At 33.7% G+C, this 18905-nt stretch overlaps 1 protein-coding gene across 2 annotated transcripts in view; it reads left to right on the forward strand.

Moving 5' to 3' along the window:
- Positions 1 to 16135, forward strand: part of LOC144316908 (butyrophilin subfamily 1 member A1-like) — a 73841-nt gene extending 57706 nt beyond the window's left edge. For both annotated transcript variants that reach the window (XM_077902659.1, XM_077902658.1), the window contains exons 4-11: positions 1854 to 1871; positions 5129 to 5149; positions 5294 to 5314; positions 5457 to 5477; positions 13554 to 13580; positions 14054 to 14080; positions 14628 to 14654; positions 14830 to 16135. In XM_077902659.1, coding sequence (XP_077758785.1) covers positions 1854 to 1871; positions 5129 to 5149; positions 5294 to 5314; positions 5457 to 5477; positions 13554 to 13580; positions 14054 to 14080; positions 14628 to 14654; positions 14830 to 15353 — 686 coding nt within the window. In that variant the 3' untranslated portion in view covers positions 15354 to 16135. The remainder of the gene's footprint in view (positions 1 to 1853; positions 1872 to 5128; positions 5150 to 5293; positions 5315 to 5456; positions 5478 to 13553; positions 13581 to 14053; positions 14081 to 14627; positions 14655 to 14829) is intronic.
- The last annotated feature ends 2770 nt before the right edge of the window (positions 16136 to 18905 follow it).

Here is an 18905-nt window from a genome sequence, read left to right on the forward strand (position 1 = left end):
CATATCATTGTGATAAAAAATATACTTGATATGCTATCAATTTTCATAAATTTGTCAAGACTTGTTTTATAACCTAACATATGATCTATCCTGAAGAATGTCTCTTGTGCACTGGAGAAGGATGTGCATTTGGTACTATTGAATGGGATGATCTATATATGTCTCTTAAGTCTGTTTGATATAAAGTGTAGCTCAAGCCCAATGTTTCTTTGTTGATTTTACATCTAGATGATGTATCCATTGATGAAAGAGAGCACTGACATCTGCATCATTCTTGTTTATTTCTCCTTAGATTTTTTAAATCTCCATAATGTGGATGGTTTCTTCCAAAGTGAAAATAACACAGCTGTTTTACAAATATTTCTGCTTTTTTTTAAAGATTTACTTTATTTATTCATGAGACACACACACACACACAGAGAGAGAGAGAGAGAGAGAGAGAGAGAGAGGCAGAGACACAGGCAGAGGGAGAAGCATGCTCCATGCAGGGAACCTGACATGGGACTCGATCCCAGGTCTCCCGGGTCTCCAGGATCACACCCTGGGCTGAAGGCAGGTGCTAAACCTCTGAGTCACCTGGGCTGCCCTATTTCTGCTTCTTCAATTAATTTTCTCCCTTCTTTTTCTTTCTTCACTCTCATTCCTTTCCTATCAATTTTCTCTCTTATTTTCTTTAATTTTTTATTTTATTTTATTTTATTTTTATTTTCTCTTTTCATTAGTTTACTTCAATATGATAATGGTCACCATCATGACATGGGGAAAGTAAAGCTTGGAGACACAGAAATAATTGAGAATAAGTAATTGAAAAGAAAGTAGAAAGGGAAGAACAGAAGGATGAAGTGAGGGAGGAAGGAAGAATAAAATTATGACAATACCATTTACCTTTAACATTTTTTCTGGTTAAATACTCAAACTTCTTTAGTGATTATTTGTATCAAATAATTATTTGTGAGGATTAACTGATAATTCAATTGGATACTCTTACAATATTTTCTGAAGTAAAAAAGTGAAAGTGACCAGAGCTGAAAAAAGATTTGTATGTATTCATTGGAATTATTCACTTTCTAACTTATTTTTTTAAAGATTGATTGATTTGAGAGAGAGTCAGAAATAGCTAGAAAGCTCCCAAGTGGGGAGGAGAAGGAGAAACAAGGTCCCTGTTGAGCAGAGCACCTGACACAGGGATTGATCCCAGAACCCTGGGATCCTGACCTGAGCCTGAGGCAGACGCTTAACCAACTGTAGTCACCCAGGTGTCCCTTCTTTCTAATTTCTTGCGATGAATTACAAAATCATATACCAAGAGTTGACAAAAGAGTACTACTTGTTACTATGTAGCTGTATATATATGTACATATATATGTATATATGTACAACATATGTTCATATGAATAGACATGTAATTGGTGAGATTACATTTGTATGGATACACATATATAGAGAAAGAACATATGTTTATATATATGTGTGTGCATGTGTTATCTACAAATACAGAAAGGTATATATAGAGTTAAAGAACATGTTAGAGTAAGAAAGAATAATAACATTATAAAAAAAATCCATAAAATGTAACCACTAGAAATAATATTCCTCATTAACTGTATAATTCACTAAAATCATCACTCTTTCCTCTGCCTTTTTTTAGTTTCTGGAGAACATTATGTAAGTCAAAATGAGTTCTCCTGCTAGCAAGGAGATGACTGTGTGTCTGTGTGCGTGTGTGCCTGTGTGCAGCATCCTGTTAGTTTTTACTTTACATTCTTAATTTTTAACAAATTTTAATTTTCTTCATTTATGTTTACTTTGATATTTATGTTAATAAAACATTAATTTTTTGTTTTGTTTTTCAGAACTTGAGAAAAGTAATGGTAAATATTCTGACAACCCTTTAGTCCTGCACTATGATGCCTCTCATCACTGGCATTTCTTGCCTTTTCACTTGCATGCCATCCCTTTGCTTCCCCTTCTCTTGAATGTCTGCTTTCCCTCCCCATTGTTTGGTTTCTGCACTTTTCCCATATTAGGTTTCCTTTGCTTCTGTTTTCCTGTCTTTTCCATCTTTTCCTATATCTCTCTTTCTTTCATTCTATGCCTTGTCAGTGTGTAAAAATTATGAAGTTGGTGAAATAAAGGAATTTATCCAACAACCACATGGTTTTCGTTCAATTACATTTATTGACAATACTTTACTTAAGTCCTTTATCATGTATTCCAGAGAGGGGTGCTCATTACTATACAAATGATACTTCCTCCATCTTTAAGAGATGGACGAGCACTCCAAAGTTACTGAGTTAAATCGTTGATCCCTTTTCCTTCTGTAAATTCTGACATTATTCACTGTCAAGTGTGAGACTGAGGCTCACTCTTTTATTGCCATTAATCATTAGTCAACTCTTTTATTGCCATTAATCATTAGTCAAGTGTTCTCATGTGTGTAAGTACTTTTAGATAATTTTGCCTGGTTTTTTTCTTTCCAGCCATTATAATTACACTTTTTCTTTACATTTTAATTTACCCAGGGATTAATTTTGCAAGCGCCATCCTTTTGAATCTTTGTACAGGAGTTTTGTTTCTCAAGGAAATTTCATTGATATTTCTAAATCTGATTTTTTTTAATGTGAGTGACATGAGAATCTACTATCCAATGTTCCTACCAAATTCTCTAATAAGACCCTAAAATAGTCATAAAGTTTAATATCTCTTCTTACCTATATATTTTTCCCATTTTATTTATGTTTTCACAAGGATTAGAATGTAAGATATCATCTGAATTTATATAGCAAAGATGTTATGAATAATCCTAAAGATACAATTATTGGTGGCTAAGTGTCATTATTGCATGCTTACTTAACACTTTTGGAAAACCTATCTCACATATATATGTTGTGCTTTATATTCAAAATGGTACAAGGCCAATGCAAAATGAATAATTCGGCACTGGCTATCCCAGAGAAAGTCCTATGTACCATTTCACTGGGTCTTCTTTCCTTTTTTTTTTTTTTTTTTAAGATTTTATTTATTTATTCATGAGAGTTCAAAACTAATGGCCTAACCTTACGTTGGGGTAATATATATCTGCCAAACAAAAATACTATCATTCACACATGCATTACTAAAAAAATTTACCTCACAGAAGTGATTTACCTACATAAATCAAAGAGAGAAAGAAGCAGATGGAGAAGCAGGCTCCATACAGGGAGCCCAATGTGGGACTGGATCCCAGGACTCCAGGATCACGCCCTGGGCTGAAGGCAGGCGCTAAACTGCTGAACCACCCAGGGATCCCTGGGTCAAATTTTCTTAAAATAAGTGCTAAATGTACTTTTTAAAGGAGTGAGAATGATAAACTAAAATTACCTATTGTTGGCGAAAATGCCTTTGGAGCTTAATGTTTCCAGTTCTCAAAAATGTCAGTCAGTTTGCACCAGAAGGAAACCATAGAAGTGTTTCAAGTTTTTCCCTCCTCCCTTCCTAATATTAGTCTTTCTTTTTGCATGAATTGGTTCATCTTCTGTGTTTAGATAAGTAGGTAAAAAGCAAATTTAATTAACTTATTATTCTGTGTATGTCTTTGTTTTATCTAATTCTTGTACCTTTGTCTTCAACTCTCCATCATCATCTTGATCAACTCCAAGATACACATATTTTTCTTGATCTTCCTTCATTATTTTATCTTTCCAGCTAAAGTTTGCAGTTTTGTTTTATACTTCAACTTCCCTCATTATTACTTCCATATGTTTTTACCCTTTGATTTATGTAGGCAAATCACTTCTGCTAGGTAAATTTTATTTATAAGGCATGTGTAAATGATAGTACTTTTGTTTGTCAGATATATATCACCCAACGTAAGGTTAGGTCATTAGTTTTGAACTGAATTCTCATCACGTAATGCTTTATTTTCCTTCTTTTTAAGTTATTTGGTTTAGAAATAGTTAGATTTTCTTTCCACCAATGGATAGAGGTGATAACAACCCTGTTTTTCTTATGAGGAAAATTAGACCAGGAGGTATATAATTTAAGAATATCTAAAACTGGGAGATAGAGATAAGGATTTATAGGTGAAGTGAGGATCCAAACAATGCAAGAAAGATGGGAAAAGAGTCAGGCAGAGGAATTAACACCAAAAACAGTAGAGGTTGAAGGATTTTGTACACGAGAGAGCTTTTCTCAACACTCACTGTTTTATTTTATTTTATATACACTATGCTCAACTTAAAAATACATGAAGGTATTTCTATAGCACTCAGGATATTTATAGAATTCTTATATTACCATTAACACATATTTTATTTCCCTCAAATCAATTTCAGCATCAATTTTAGTCCACTTATTTCTCCTTTGTTTATAAGAGATACAGGTGCTAAGCAATTGGTGCTTAGCAATATATGTTAGAATGGGGGAGAAAATGGGTTAGAGCAAAGCAATGTCACTCAATTCTTTCCATTTCTTCTGAGTTCAACACTAAAAATTCAGTGTTTACCAAAGCTTGTTTTAAAAGTTCTATATATTGACAATTAAGTTATAGCACACTTGTTAAACTCAAAGAATTAGAAACCATAAGACTTACAGAAAAATCTGTGTCCACACATTACAGCCATTCATTTCTCGATGATTTTAATATCCACAAAAAAGACTTTTCCAGGATTTATAGGTTGATTACTATTTATACAAGTTTTGTTTTCACTTAATGACAACTTGCTTATGTATACTTGTCAAAGTAATTGACAAAATTATAAAATTAATTTTAAAAGACCACTACCAGTAAAATATTTTATAAAATTATCTTATTTTATTAAATACATATTTTGGTCCAAACCTTGAATTCCCTAAAAACCTAAAACCATCTATAAGGACATAAGTGTGGGATAATATTCTAGGTGGCCTGACACTTCAACATTTGTATAGTACTTACTTATTTCAGAAAATTCACTCATTTTCCTCCTTTATGAGGATAAGCATGTGCTCTCTTGCAAATTTTTCAGGTTTTTTGTGTGCTTTTTGTTTACTTTTTTCTCATTATGTTCATCCTAAAAATTTATGTTGCATTGGCAATTTTCAACTCATCTTACTTTTCCATATTTATTCCCTTTCACATTTACAAAATTTTCTCCATTTTATTTTTCAGGAGCACTTCTGGAAGAAATTGGTAATTATTTTCAGACTCATATTCCTTTGGTGGTCCATTTTATTGCAATGATTGTTGCACTGCATTGGAAGTTTTCCAATCATCTGACTTTTCCATATTTATTCTCTTTCAAATTTACAAAATTTTCTCCATTTTATTTTTCAGGAGCACTTCTGGAAGAAATTGGTAATTATTTTCAGATTCTTATTCCTTTGGTGGTCCATTTTATTGCAATGATTGTTGCACTGCATTGGCAGTTTTCCAATCATCTGACTTTTCCATGTTTATTTGCCTTTACATTTAAAAGTTTTCTCCATTTCTCTTTCAGGAGAACTTCATGGAAAAATTGGTAAATTTTTTCAGACTCACATTCCTTTGGTAATGTATTGTATAGAAATGATTTTTTTCTTGGCATTTTCTAATTCTTTAACTCATTACCCACCCCATCTTTGCTCTTCATTTTCTTGAATTTTCAATTATTCTCCACTTTATTTGTGCTTCCTGAAATTCTCCAATATTAATGTCCCTAATCATTCTCTCTCTCCACCAGTTTCCTTTCCTTTCCTTAATTTGCCATATATTCTTCGTCTTCTATCTTCCAGATACTTATTATAATTTCATTTTAAGGTTTGTGAGATGCAAAGGACTAGGTTAAGAAGAATGTGCTTGTTTGAATACAAGATATATTCTAGAAAACACCATTTCACTTTGATTTTCCCACATGTTATTTGAATTGGAGTGCCCTGTACTGTGAATATGAAAATATCCTAAATCTGAAAGGATCAGATTCCAAAGTTTCTGAGTTAAGTTTTTTTTTCTTCCATTGGCCTTTTAAACACTCTGAACATACTGTATTCATGTATAACCCTGAGACTTGCTATTGAACTCCCCTTGACCATATTATCAAGTGATCAGACCTATATAAATATTTTTACATGACTATAACTGGGTATTTTCTCACTCAACCATACTTATTACTCTTCTTTCACTTGCACTTTTATCTGTTCAATTAGTAATTCAATAAATTGTTTTTGGGGATCTTTATACATACATTTTTAAAAATTATTTATCAGAGAGAGAGGAGAGAGGGGCAGAGGAAGAGCGAGAGAGAGAATCCTCAAACAGACCCCACACTGAGCGTGGATTCTGATGTGGGGCTCAATCCCAGGACCCTAATATCATGACCTCCAAAATCAAGAACTAGATGCTTAATTGACTGAGCTACCCATGTGCCCCATGCAAGCATTTTTCATCCAATTAATCTCATTGATACTATATCTCTGAAGTCTAAGGTTATGTTCTAAGATATTTCTACACCAATTTCAGTATCTCACCACAAGAATTATTTAAATCTTCATGTCCCTACATATCACATGGTATTCAATGATATTTATTCAATGGAATGGATTTCATGTGATTCCTTAAATAGGGAATGGACATGACTTGGCCATTTTGCAAAAACAATCATTAGCAGATATAGGGCTTTAATCATATCTCATTTCTAATGTTTAGAAAACCTTTCTCATATATATGTGTCTATATGGTTTCTCTCACATAGGAGGAAGGCATAGTATAACTCTGGTGAGAAACAGAATCTTTCTGAGAACCCTGTTCATTTGGCTTCCTGGATTTTGCAACCATGTTATTTAGTTAAGATGATCTTCATTCAGCCATGAGTTAACATAGTCAAATAAAATAAGGCTGTGAATTAATCAGTGGACAAAAATGTGAATAGAGGCACCCCAAAACATGACCTCACATTATTTATGTGAACAATATTTCAGTATCCCCTTTTACAGTATTTGTGGGAACTTTATATGATGTAGCTACTGCAATACTGAGATTTAACAAATATATTTAAAGCAGCTAATGGCCACTCTAAAGCTAACAAACTGGATAAATAGGAACCAAAACACTGTGAAAAGGAAGAAGAATATTTTTATAAATTAAACAACCAGAACTAAACTCCTAAAATTTTTGTCAATTCATTAAATTAACTCTATTCTCCTATCCTTTATTTACCAGTGAATATCTCTAGAAAGCAGTGATCTCTGCACCCCTGTTGTATGCCTCTCTGAGTGTTCACCTGAAATCTTATAGGGTTAATTTAAAATAAATTTTTCAGCCAATTCAAATTTTCTTTGTGGTTATCTCCCACCATTTGTACATTGATCTTTCCATTTGTACTTTTGTTTTTTCACTATGACTACAGGGAAAAATATTAATTTTTGATATTCCATTACTTTTGATCTCCTTCAAAATGATAGGTTTCTTGGGTGTCTGTAACATTTCCTGCATTTTAATCTGTATGCCCTCCATTACCACCCCTCTCCTTGATGTATACTATTCCTCTGCCAACATGCAGGTGACACATGGCAAAAAGACACGTGAAAAGATGCTAAACATTAATTATCATCAGGGAAATACAAATCAAAACTATGGTGAGATACCACCTCACATTGTCAGAATGTCTATAATTAACAATACAGGAAATATCAAATTTCACAAGAATGCAGGGAAAAGAGAACTCTCTTATGCTGTTCATGGGAATAAAAACTGTTGCAGACAGTCTAGATGGGTGTTCCTTGGGATCCCTGGGTGGCGCAGCGGTTTGGTGCCTGCCTTTGGCCCAGGGCGCGATCCTGGAGACCTGGGATGGAATCCCACGTCGGGCTCCCGGTGCATGGAGCCTGCTTCTCCCTCTGCCTGTGTCTCTGCCTCTCTCTTTCTCTCTCTGTGTGACTATCATAAATAAATAAAAATTTAAAAAAATAGATGGGTGTTCCTCAAAAAGTTAAAAATAGAACTATGCTGTAACCTAGTAATTACACTAGTAGTTATTTACCCAAAGGATACAAAAATACTAAAAAAAAAAAAAATACTGATTTTAAGGGGCACATGTACCCCAATGTTTTATAGCACATTATCATCAAGAGCCAAATTATGGAAAAAGCCCAAGCATCCATCAATTGATGAATGAATATAAAAAATGTACCTGATTTCACTGATATGTGGAATCTAAGAAAGAAAGCAGATGAATGTAAGGAAATGAAAACAAAGAAGAGAGGCACACCATAAAAGGGACTCTTAAGGGAAAAATGGGGGTTGCTTGAGAAGAGGTCGACATGGCATTGGGCTAAATGGGTGATGGGTTTTAAGTAGTGTATTTGTTGTGATGAGCACTAAGTGTTATATGTAAGTGACGAATCATTAAATTCTATTCCTGAAACTAATATTGGACTATATGTTAATTAGTTGGAATTTAAATAAAAACTTGAAACATTAAAATAAATAATAAAAATAAATAAATAAATATTGGCAGAAGGACTAAATGTCTTAAGAATATTTCAAAGTAACATCTTAATTATGAATTATTTTATGTGGACAAAAGAAATAATTGACCTAGGAGGTTTCTGAAAAAAGCCTAATATAATCATTCTAATTTTAATATTCTCTCTTTATAATGACAATTTTAATTATATTGTTGATATTTCGGGAATGGGATTTAGGAAAATATCTTTTTAATGTACATTCTAGGTGTCATGTGACTACCTACAATGTACAGGTTTGGACAGATGGGTGCCTTTACTGTATTTTTTTTTCATCACAGTTAAGTACCTTTCATATATATATACATACATATACATATTTTCATTTTATCTAAAATAGGTGATATTCCAGTGAAGGAGGAATGATTGATATTGTGAATTCCAGATGAAGACATGTCCTCCCTGCTCTCATAGTTTATTTACTAATTTAGTTCCTTTTGAAGGAAGGGGTAGAAGGATGTAAAACATTGCCACTGATTGGTGAAATATCGTCTGGAACCTCAAGGTTCCAATTTCAACAAATACGAGTCCACTTGGACCACAGAGTAAATTAGGAAACAAGTTCCAATTTTTGATCTCCTCCTTTCCTGACATTGTGTTTTCATTGGAATAAACTGTTTTTTCTTCCTTTTATTTTAGAGGAGAATGAAAATAAAACAAATACCAGTAATGTATTCCATTGTGTACCTTGTCATTTTCTCATATATTTTTTGTACCCTTGCCTTTGTCATAATGATCATCTACCTCAATTCAAATGTATACATCATTTTATGATTTGTCTCAGTATCTTACCTTTCCAAATCATCGTCTCTTCCTATCAATATTTCCATTATTGTCTCTTTCATTTGTCTTGTTTCAATCAAGGAGGCATCATCTTTCTGACAAATGAATTCATTAGTAAGATGTGTGTAAAGCTGAAATATTTTTAAAGTTCTAATGTGTTAGTTTTATCCAAGAAGGATTCACTTGATTTAGAACCCTCTTCATTGCTTCCTCTTCCTTTCCTACTATGTAATTTAGAAATGATGAGATTTTTCTCACAAGATGGGTATGAGATGACATTATTTTCTTTTTTCTGTGAAGAAAATTGTACTAACAGGCATCTAAATTTAGAAAAGTTACAATGTGGGAGACAGAGATGAGTATTAATAGATGTTTTAGACTATCAAATACAAAGAAGATGGAAAAAGGACTACACAGTGGATATACATGCCAAAGAGATTTCCTCCAAGAATATAAGGCAAGGGCAGCCCCAGTAGCCCAGTGGTTTACCGCCGCCTTCCACCCAGGGTGTGATCGAGTCCCACATCGGGCTCCCTGAATGGAGCCTGCTTCTCTCTCTGCCTGTGTCTCTGCCTCTCTCTCTATGTCTATCATGAATAAATAAATAAATAAATAAATAAATAAATAAATAAATAAATCTTTAAAAAAAAAAAGAATATAAGACAAAACACCCCAGATACCGAAGCAAACTTGAAAAAAGAAAAGCAAATTGGAAACATGATTCTGAGCTTCAAGTTATATTACAAAACTGAACAAAACAGTATGATGCTGGTGCAAAAATAGATACATAGATCAATGGAACAGAATAGAAAGCCCAGAAATGATCCCACAATTATATGGTCAATTAATCTTTTACAAACAAAAAAGAATATCCAAAAGAAAAAAGACAGTCTCTTCAACAAATTCTGTTGTAAAAACTGGATGGCAACATGAAGAAGAATGAAACTGGACCACTTTCTTACATCATACATAAAAATTAATTGAAATTGAAAATGGACAAAAGACCGAAATATGAAATAGGAAACCATTAAAATTGGTGAGGGGAACCAAGTCAGCAACCTCTTTGACATCAGCCAAAACTTCTTTCTAAATGTGTATCTGAGGCAATGGAAACAAAAGCAAAAATACTGGGACTTCATCAAAAGAAAGGCGTCTGCACATTGAAGGAAACAAACAAACAAAAAGTGAAAAGGAAGAAGATATTTGCAAATGACATATCTGATAAAGGAGTAGTGTCCCAAATGTATAAAGAATTTATATGACTCAACACCAAAAAAATAAATAACTCAATTAAAAAATTTGTCAGAAGACATGAATAGATGAAGAAGACAAACAGATGGCCAACAAACACATGAAAAGTTGCTCAACATCACTCATCATAAGGGAAATACAAATCAAAACTATAATGGGATCCCACCTCACACCTGTCAAGTGGCTAAAATCTAAGTAACAACAGGTGCTGGCAGGGATGTGGAGAAAGGGGAACCCACACGCATCGTTAGTGGGAATGCAAACTGATGCAGGCACTCTACAAAACAGCATAGAGGTCCCTCAAAAAGTTAAAAATAGAGCTACCTTATGATCCAGCAACTACACCACTAGATATTCACCCAAATAATACAAAAGTATGAATTCTAAGGGATACATGCACCCTAATTTTTACAACATTATCTACAATAGTCAAACTATGGAAATAGCCATGTGTCCATCAACTGATGAATGGATAAAGAAGATGTGAGATATATACATATATATCAAATGAAATATTACTTAGCTATAAAAAGGAATGAAATCTTGCCATTTGCAATGATGAGGATGTAGCTAGAGAGTATTATGCTAAGCAAAGTAAGTCACTCAGAGAAAGATGAATATGATTTCCCATATGTGGAATTTAAGAAAGAGAACAAATGAACATGGGGGATAAAAAAGCCAGAGAGAGGTGATCAAGAAACAGACTATTAAGCATACATAACAAATTTTTGGTTACCAGAGGGTAACTCATGGAGATGGGCTAACTAGATGACAAGGATTAAGGAGTGCACTTGTGATGAATAGCTGGTGTTGTATGGAAGTGCTGAATCACTAAGCATACACCTAAAACTAATATTACACTATATATTAACTAATTTGAATTTAAATAAACTCTTAAAAAAGAGAATGTAGGACAATTAAAAGTCCTACATACACAAAATCTTGGAATCATATAAATTGTATAAGGATATGATTGTATCCTTTCAATTACTGCTTTTTACAAAATGTCAATTTAATAAGTGAGCTAATCTTTTGAAATTTCCACGGAAGTTTCCTAAGGGATGTCAATAAAGCATAAAGCCACATTTTAGGGAAAAAATAAAATGAGTGTTTAAAACACACTCTTCTAACATTTTGTTTATACAATCAGCATTCATTTTCCTCTATAACTCATCTTAAAAATTTCATTTCTTCCAAATATATGAGTCAGTAATCAACATACATTATATTTTCTGTTTGTTTTTAAAAGATTTATGTGCTGAGAAATTCTCTGCTTAATTGTAAATTACTGGAAATAGAAAGATTTTAGTTAAAGCTCATAACTTACTACTTTGACCTTCTGAAGTAAATGATAAAATCCAAGACGATAGATTTTTAAAGCTATTTTGGAAAGTCCTACCAATTAACAGCTAAATTAAAGTTTGTTAAAGTCAAAGAATTAGAAATAATTTGAATTGCAAATGATTATACCCAGTCTCAGTCAGTGACATTTTCTAAAAAGACCTTTTCAGGGGCACCTGGGTGGCTCAGTTGGTTAAGCGTCTGCCTTCAGCTCGGATCATGATCCCAGAGTTCTGAGATTGAGCCCCACTTCAGGGTCTCTGCTCATGAGGGGACCCTGCTTCTCCTACTCTCTCTCCCCTGCCTCTCTCTGTTACTCTGTCTCTTGAATAAATAAATAAAATCTAAAAAAAAAAAAACATTTTAGGATTTATACATAGTTTACCACTAATTATACAAATAATGTTTTCACTTAAAGGCATCTTATTTAGCCTGACAAAAAAAAGAATTTTCAAAATTAATAATCTACTTCAATAAGCTACTAACAAGTTAACATTTCTTAGGAAATTATGTTATTAAATATATATTTTGGTCTAAACTTGAATTATTTATATACATAAAACTGTCTAGAAGACAAATATGTTAGATGAAATTCTAGTAATTCCTCTTTCCACATCTTCATCATTCTTCTCTTATTCAGTTAATTGTCGAAAAATTGTTCTCACTTTTCTAAGATAAAAATGTACTTAATTGCTATTTTTTTCATGTTCTGTTTCTTGGTTTTGGGTTTGTTTGTTTCTGATTGCATTTATGTTACCAATATGGTGTGCACTGAAAATTTTCAACTCATTTTCATTTTCTTTGTTAGTTTTCCTTGACATTTACTGACATTTACATGAGTTTTTTTCTTTTTGAGAAGGACTTCGGCAGGAACTTGGTAACTTTCTTCTGGCATTCTTTTTACTGATGTCTTCCCTAAGAATATTTTTTTTCTTTGCTTCCTTTCGTTCCTTTGATTTATTCTTAGGCTTCTATCTTCCAGATGATTGTCATAATTTCATTATAAGTTTGGTGAGATGAGGTGATTAGGCTAAGAAGAAGTGGTTTTCTCCATTTAATAGAAAACTGCCCTTTAAATTGAGTCCCCCAACATGTGTTCTGAGACAAAGTGCCCATCATTTTGTATATAATATTGCCCCAGTTCTTAATGGATGGGTTCAGACTCCAAAGTTGCCAAGTGTGAGAAGTTCCTCCTTTTGGTGGCCTTTTACACACTTTGCATATTACTGACATCAAGTGAAACCTTGACACATGAGAGTCTCCTTCTCTTGACCATATTTCAAGTGGTCCAAGGTATGTAAGTATTTTTGGATGCTTTGCCTGCTTACTGTCCCTTTCCAGTCATAGTTATTACTCCTCTTTCATTTTTACTTGAATTCATTTAATTATTAATTCAATAAATTGCTCTTCCTTCATCCACTTTTTTCACTCAAAATTCATTGATGACATATCACTAAAGTCTAAGGCAATTTTCTAAGATATTCCTACACTGATCACATAAGAAGAATTATTTAAATCTTCATGTCCTACACTGTATAGTATACAGATTGTATTTTGCAAATTGTAGTGAAGTTTTTACATGGAATGTACTTTAGAGATTCCTTTAATTGATTTTGAAATGAATTTTGCTTGGCCAATATGCAGACACAAACATTTAACTGTGTCTTCCTTAAGATGTTAACATCTATAACATACATGTGTGTTTATGTCTTTTCTCTCAGCTAGGAGGAAGGCTCAATACAAGTTCGGTGAGTAATGCTTATTTCTTGGAAAGCTCTATTCTTCCATCTCTTGGGTCCTTCCTGAAAGTAGCAAAATAGTATGCAGAAACACAACAAAAATGTCTATGGTTGCCAAAGAAGCATCTGTAGCATTAGCTTTCTAAATTTAAAGAGTTTTAGTAAATTCTCTCAGAAGTGCAAACTTCAATTGATTCAGTATTTCTTCCTCCTTTCCTCCATCCTTCATCTTGATTTTAGGCTCTCTCTTTCCTGCTCCTGCTCCCTTGTCTTGCTTCTATATTGCTACTTGGCCTACACATGATCTTTTTTACTATGATATTTGAAAAAAAATGAAATATGAAAATAATACAGAATTAAAAGAGGAAGCCCAAGGATTTTAGAAGAAGAAATGGGACAAAGGGAGAAATGGAAAAGACAATAAGAGAAAACAGGGAAGGAAAAAAAGTAAAAAGTTTCCTTCTTTCTCTCCCCCGCCCCAGACTGGAGGAAGGCACAATTATATGCTGGTAAGTGATATGAACTCTGATACAGAAAATCCTACTATCGAAGATATTTTAAATCAATACCTACTGTGTGCAAAGCAATGTGCTAAAAATCAAAGCAACTCCAAAGCATGCATCCATGATCTCAGTAGATTACTCAATGTTTTAGTAGATAACAATGTGTTATCTACTTAAATTTTAGCAGTTTTGTTATTTTTGAGCACAGGTTGAGCATAGGTAGAGTGGTATTGTCTGCTAAAAATCTGAGAAAACTAAAACAAAAAATAAGTTATTTGATCAGATTTGCCATATTCCCTATTTCCTTTCAACAACCTAAATATTTAATTGCTATTTATCCTGAGGGAACATTATATAAAGAGAACATAGAGATGTATCAGATCTTCAAGTCAAACACAATTTAGCAAAAGGTAAGTAGATATTTAAGGTTATGGTTTCCTTCGGTTGCTCTTATTCCTAAATTAATCCTAGGGCATTTATACTCATTGTATTCTGGTGAGACAAGCAGCTATGTTTCAGAGGATGAGATCTCATATACATTTGTTCCTTATAGATTGGAGGAAAGAATTGTTCCAGGCTGGTAAGTCTATGATGATACAGGAGGGATCCTGCTCCTTATGGGCCAGTCTCAGGAAAAGATGGGCAGAGGGGAGTTACATCTACTAAGGGCAAAAGAAACCCTCACAGAGGGGGAAACCTCTGGCTCAGGCCTACTGAGATCCTTCCCAGAATAATAATAGTCCACTTGTCTGCAGTAAATGTGACCCTGGATGCAGCCACTGCCCATCCTTCCCTCCTCCTGTCTGAAGACAGGAGACAAGTAACCTGGCAAGAAGAACATCAAGATCTACCTAGCTCCACCCAGAGATTCCACTCCTATCCCTGTGTGCTGGGTCAACTGCACATCAGCTCTGGGAGAGCCCACTGGGAAGTTAAGGTCGAGGGTGCACTTTCCTGGGACCTGGGAATTTGTATAGATAATGTAACAAGGAAGGGGAGCATCACAGTGTCCCCACAGAATGGTTTCTGGGCCATCAGGCTCTATAAGGGAGAGTACTGGGCCCTCACCTCCCCAGAAACCTGTCTTACTATAAGAGAAAAGCCCCTCAGTGTGGGGATATTCCTGGATTATGATGCTGGAGATGTATCCTACTATAATATGACAGATGGATCCCACATTTTCTCCTTTACCCAGATAACATTCAGTCGTGCTATAAGACCACTTTTCAGGCTTTGGTCCCCCGACTCAGGTTCCCTAACCATCTGTCCATGGAGGTAATGTTTAATTCATTTATGAGAATTATATGAGAAATATATGAGAAACGATTATTTTTGGCCCCAGTGATGATTATAATTCTCTCCCAAGGAGATGCTAATTGATGCTTAATTGTAAATTACTGGAAATAGAAAGATTTTAGTTAAAGCTCATAACTTACTACTTTGACCTTCTGAAGTAAATGATAAAATCCAAGACGATAGATTTTTAAAGCTATTTTGGAAAGTCCTACCGATTAACAGCTAAATTAAAGTTTGTTAAAGGCAAAGAATTAGAAATAATTTGAATTGCAAATGATTATACCCAAGGAGATGCTAATTGATATTTTCCTTCATCTTACTGATCCATTGTTATGATTGTCTGAGACACAGACTGTGATTGCCCCTCATATCAATTCTCCCTTCTTCCAGTTATAGATGTTTTCATACAATTACCTTGACCTATGACATCCCCATATGAACATTAGATTTTTTTACCTTCACTTGCTGCATGTGACTAATTGATGGCTGGTGTGTTATAAACTAATTATTCTGTATGATTCCTGGAATGTATCCTTAAAAGAAAATTGTATTCTTCTTTTCTTCTTTACATTTTCTTCTAACTGGAATGTGTTATGATGAATGGAACTGAAAGAACATTTGTGACTATGTAATATGACATGAATGGCAGAGAAATTAGAATAGACTTGGGTTTTGGGCTTCTTTATGGACCTACTCCATTATGTAACTTCAGAATTCTTTTCTGTGTAAAATAAACTTTTATATCTTTAAGACATTTATATATTGGATATTTGTCATTTGTGATTGAATCTATCCCTGACTGATGCACTCTCCATTTAAATATGACAGCAAAAAAAAAAAAAAAAAAAAATATATATATATATATATATATATATATATATATATATATATGACAGCAGATGACATCCACAACTGAATATTTAGGTGGAACAGGAGATGTGAAGTTCAGTGCTTGATTACTTGGCTACTTACACTCTTGCATTTCCTTACTTTTGCATTCAGTTTAATTAATAATCCCACCTTCTTTGGAGCACCCTTGTGGCTGAGCCAGTTAAATGTCTGACTCTTGATCTCAGCTCAGGTATTGATCTCAGAGTCATGAATTCAAGTCCTGTGTGGGGCTCCATGCATGGCATGGAGCCAACTTAAAAAAATTATATTTTCTTTAAATTTCCAATTCTACTGTCCCCTTATTCTCAGTGTATGACTGTATTCGCTCTTTGAATGAAGAAGAAAGAAGGAAGAAAAAGAAAAGAAGAAGAATATATATATACATATGTTTTTCTTTCTTTACAATTTTGGGATCTAGTTTCTTCTAACATACAGAAAAAAATACAACCAGGACCTAATATATCACTCTGTTCTAGCCACTTGTTTGATTATATTCTCTTTTTTCCCTCTTTTTTCTTTCTTGGTTTCATAATCTCTTCTGATTTGTCTAGTGTATGCTTTGTGGAGTCGTGGTTGATATTTTTGTATTTTATTCTCTGATTCATCTATTCTTCTATGGAAAAAATGAGAGGACAGGAAAACTCACCCCAGAAAAGAGAACAAGAGGCAATACTAACTGCCAGAGACTTAATAAATATGGATAAAAATAAGATGTTGAAGCTAGAATTCAGAGTAATGATTATAAAGATACTAGCTAGGCTTGAAAAAAGCATAGAAGAGAATCCCTTTCTGGAGAAATAATAGAACTAAAATCGAGTCTGGAGAAATAAAAAAAGGTATTACTGTGTTACAATAAAAAATGGAGGCTCTAACTGCTATAATAAATGAAGCAGAAAAGAGAATCAGTGATAAGAAATATAAAATGATAGAAAATAAAAATACTGAGAAAAAGAGAGATAAATAACTACTGGATCATGAGGGGCGGATTTGACAGATCAGTGATACCATAAAGTGAAACAATATTAGAATAATTGGGGCCCCAGAGGGAGAAGAAAAAGAGAGAGGAGAGAGAGAGAGAAGCAGAAGGTATATTTGAGTAAATTATAGCTGAGAACTTCCCTAAACTGGGGAAGGAAACAGGCATTCAAGTCCAGGAGGCACAGAAAACCCACCTCAAGATCAATAAAAATAGGTCAATACCTTAACATATAATAGGTAAGTTGGCAAATTTCAGGCACAAAAAGAAAATCCTGAAAGCAGCTTGGGACAAGAGATCCTTAACCCATTGAGGTAGAAACATGAGGCAAGCAGCAGACCTATACATAGAGACCTGGCTTGCAAGAAAGACCTCACGTAATACATTCAAGGGGCTAAATGGGAAAAAATATGCAGCCAAGAATACTTTATCCAGCAAGACTCTCATGCAGAATAGAAGGAGAGATGAAGAGCTGCCTCATCAGGACAAACAAAAATGAAAATTTGTGATCACTAAACCAGCCCTGCAAGAAATATTAAAGGCTATCCTATAAGTAAAGAAAGAGCCCAAAAGTAACATAGACCTGAAAGGAAAGAGACAATATACAGAAACAATGACCTTACTGGTAACACATGGCACTAAATTAATATCTTTCAATAATTACTCTGAATGTAAATGAGCTAAATGCTCCAATTAAAAAATAAAGAGTATCAGATTCGATTTAAAAAAAAGAGAGAGAGAGACTCATTTTAGACCTAAAAGCACCTCCAGATTGAAAGTGGGGGGATGGAAAACAACTTATCATGCTAATGGATATCAAAAGAAAGCTGAGGTAGCAATCCTTCTATCAGACAAAATAGATTTGAAACCGAAGACTGTAATAAGAGATGAAGAAAGTCACTATATCACAATTAACGGGTCTATCCAACAAGAAGACCTAAGAATTGTAATTATTTATGCTACTAACAAAGAAGTGGCTAATTATATAAACCAATTAATAACAAAATTAAAGAAACATATTGATAATAATACAATAATAGTAGGTGTTAATATCCCACAATGGATATAGATCACCTAAGTAGAAGATCAACAAGGAAACAATGGCTTTGAATGACACACTGGATCAGATGGACTTCACAGATATATTCAGAACATTCCATCTTAAAGCAACAGAATATTCATTCTTAGTGAGTTACATAAATCATTCTCCAGAATAGATCACATACTAGCTCACAAATCAGATCTAAACCAGAACTAAAAGACTGGAATTATTTTCTACATATTTTCAGACCACAATGCTTTGAGACTTGAACTCAAACACAAGAGGAAATTTGGAAGGAAAACAAATACATGAAGGTTAAACACTACCTATTTAAAGAATGAATGAGTCAACCAGCAAATTAAAGAATTTTTAAAAATTCATGGAATGAATGAAAATGAAAACACAACTGTTCAAAACTTTTTGGATGCAGCATAAGTGGTCTTAAGAGGGAAATATAGAGGAATACAAGCCTTTCTCAAGAAACAAAAAAGTCTCAAATACACAACCTAACCTTCCACCTAAAGGAACTAGAGAAAAAACAGCAAATAAAGCCTAAACCCAGTAGGAATAGAGAATTCATAAAGATGAGAGCAGAAGTCAATGAAATAGAAACCAAAAGAACAGAA

This window comes from Canis aureus, chromosome 7 (genome assembly GCF_053574225.1).
Source record: "Canis aureus isolate CA01 chromosome 7, VMU_Caureus_v.1.0, whole genome shotgun sequence".
NCBI classification, from domain to species: Eukaryota; Metazoa; Chordata; class Mammalia; order Carnivora; family Canidae; genus Canis; species Canis aureus.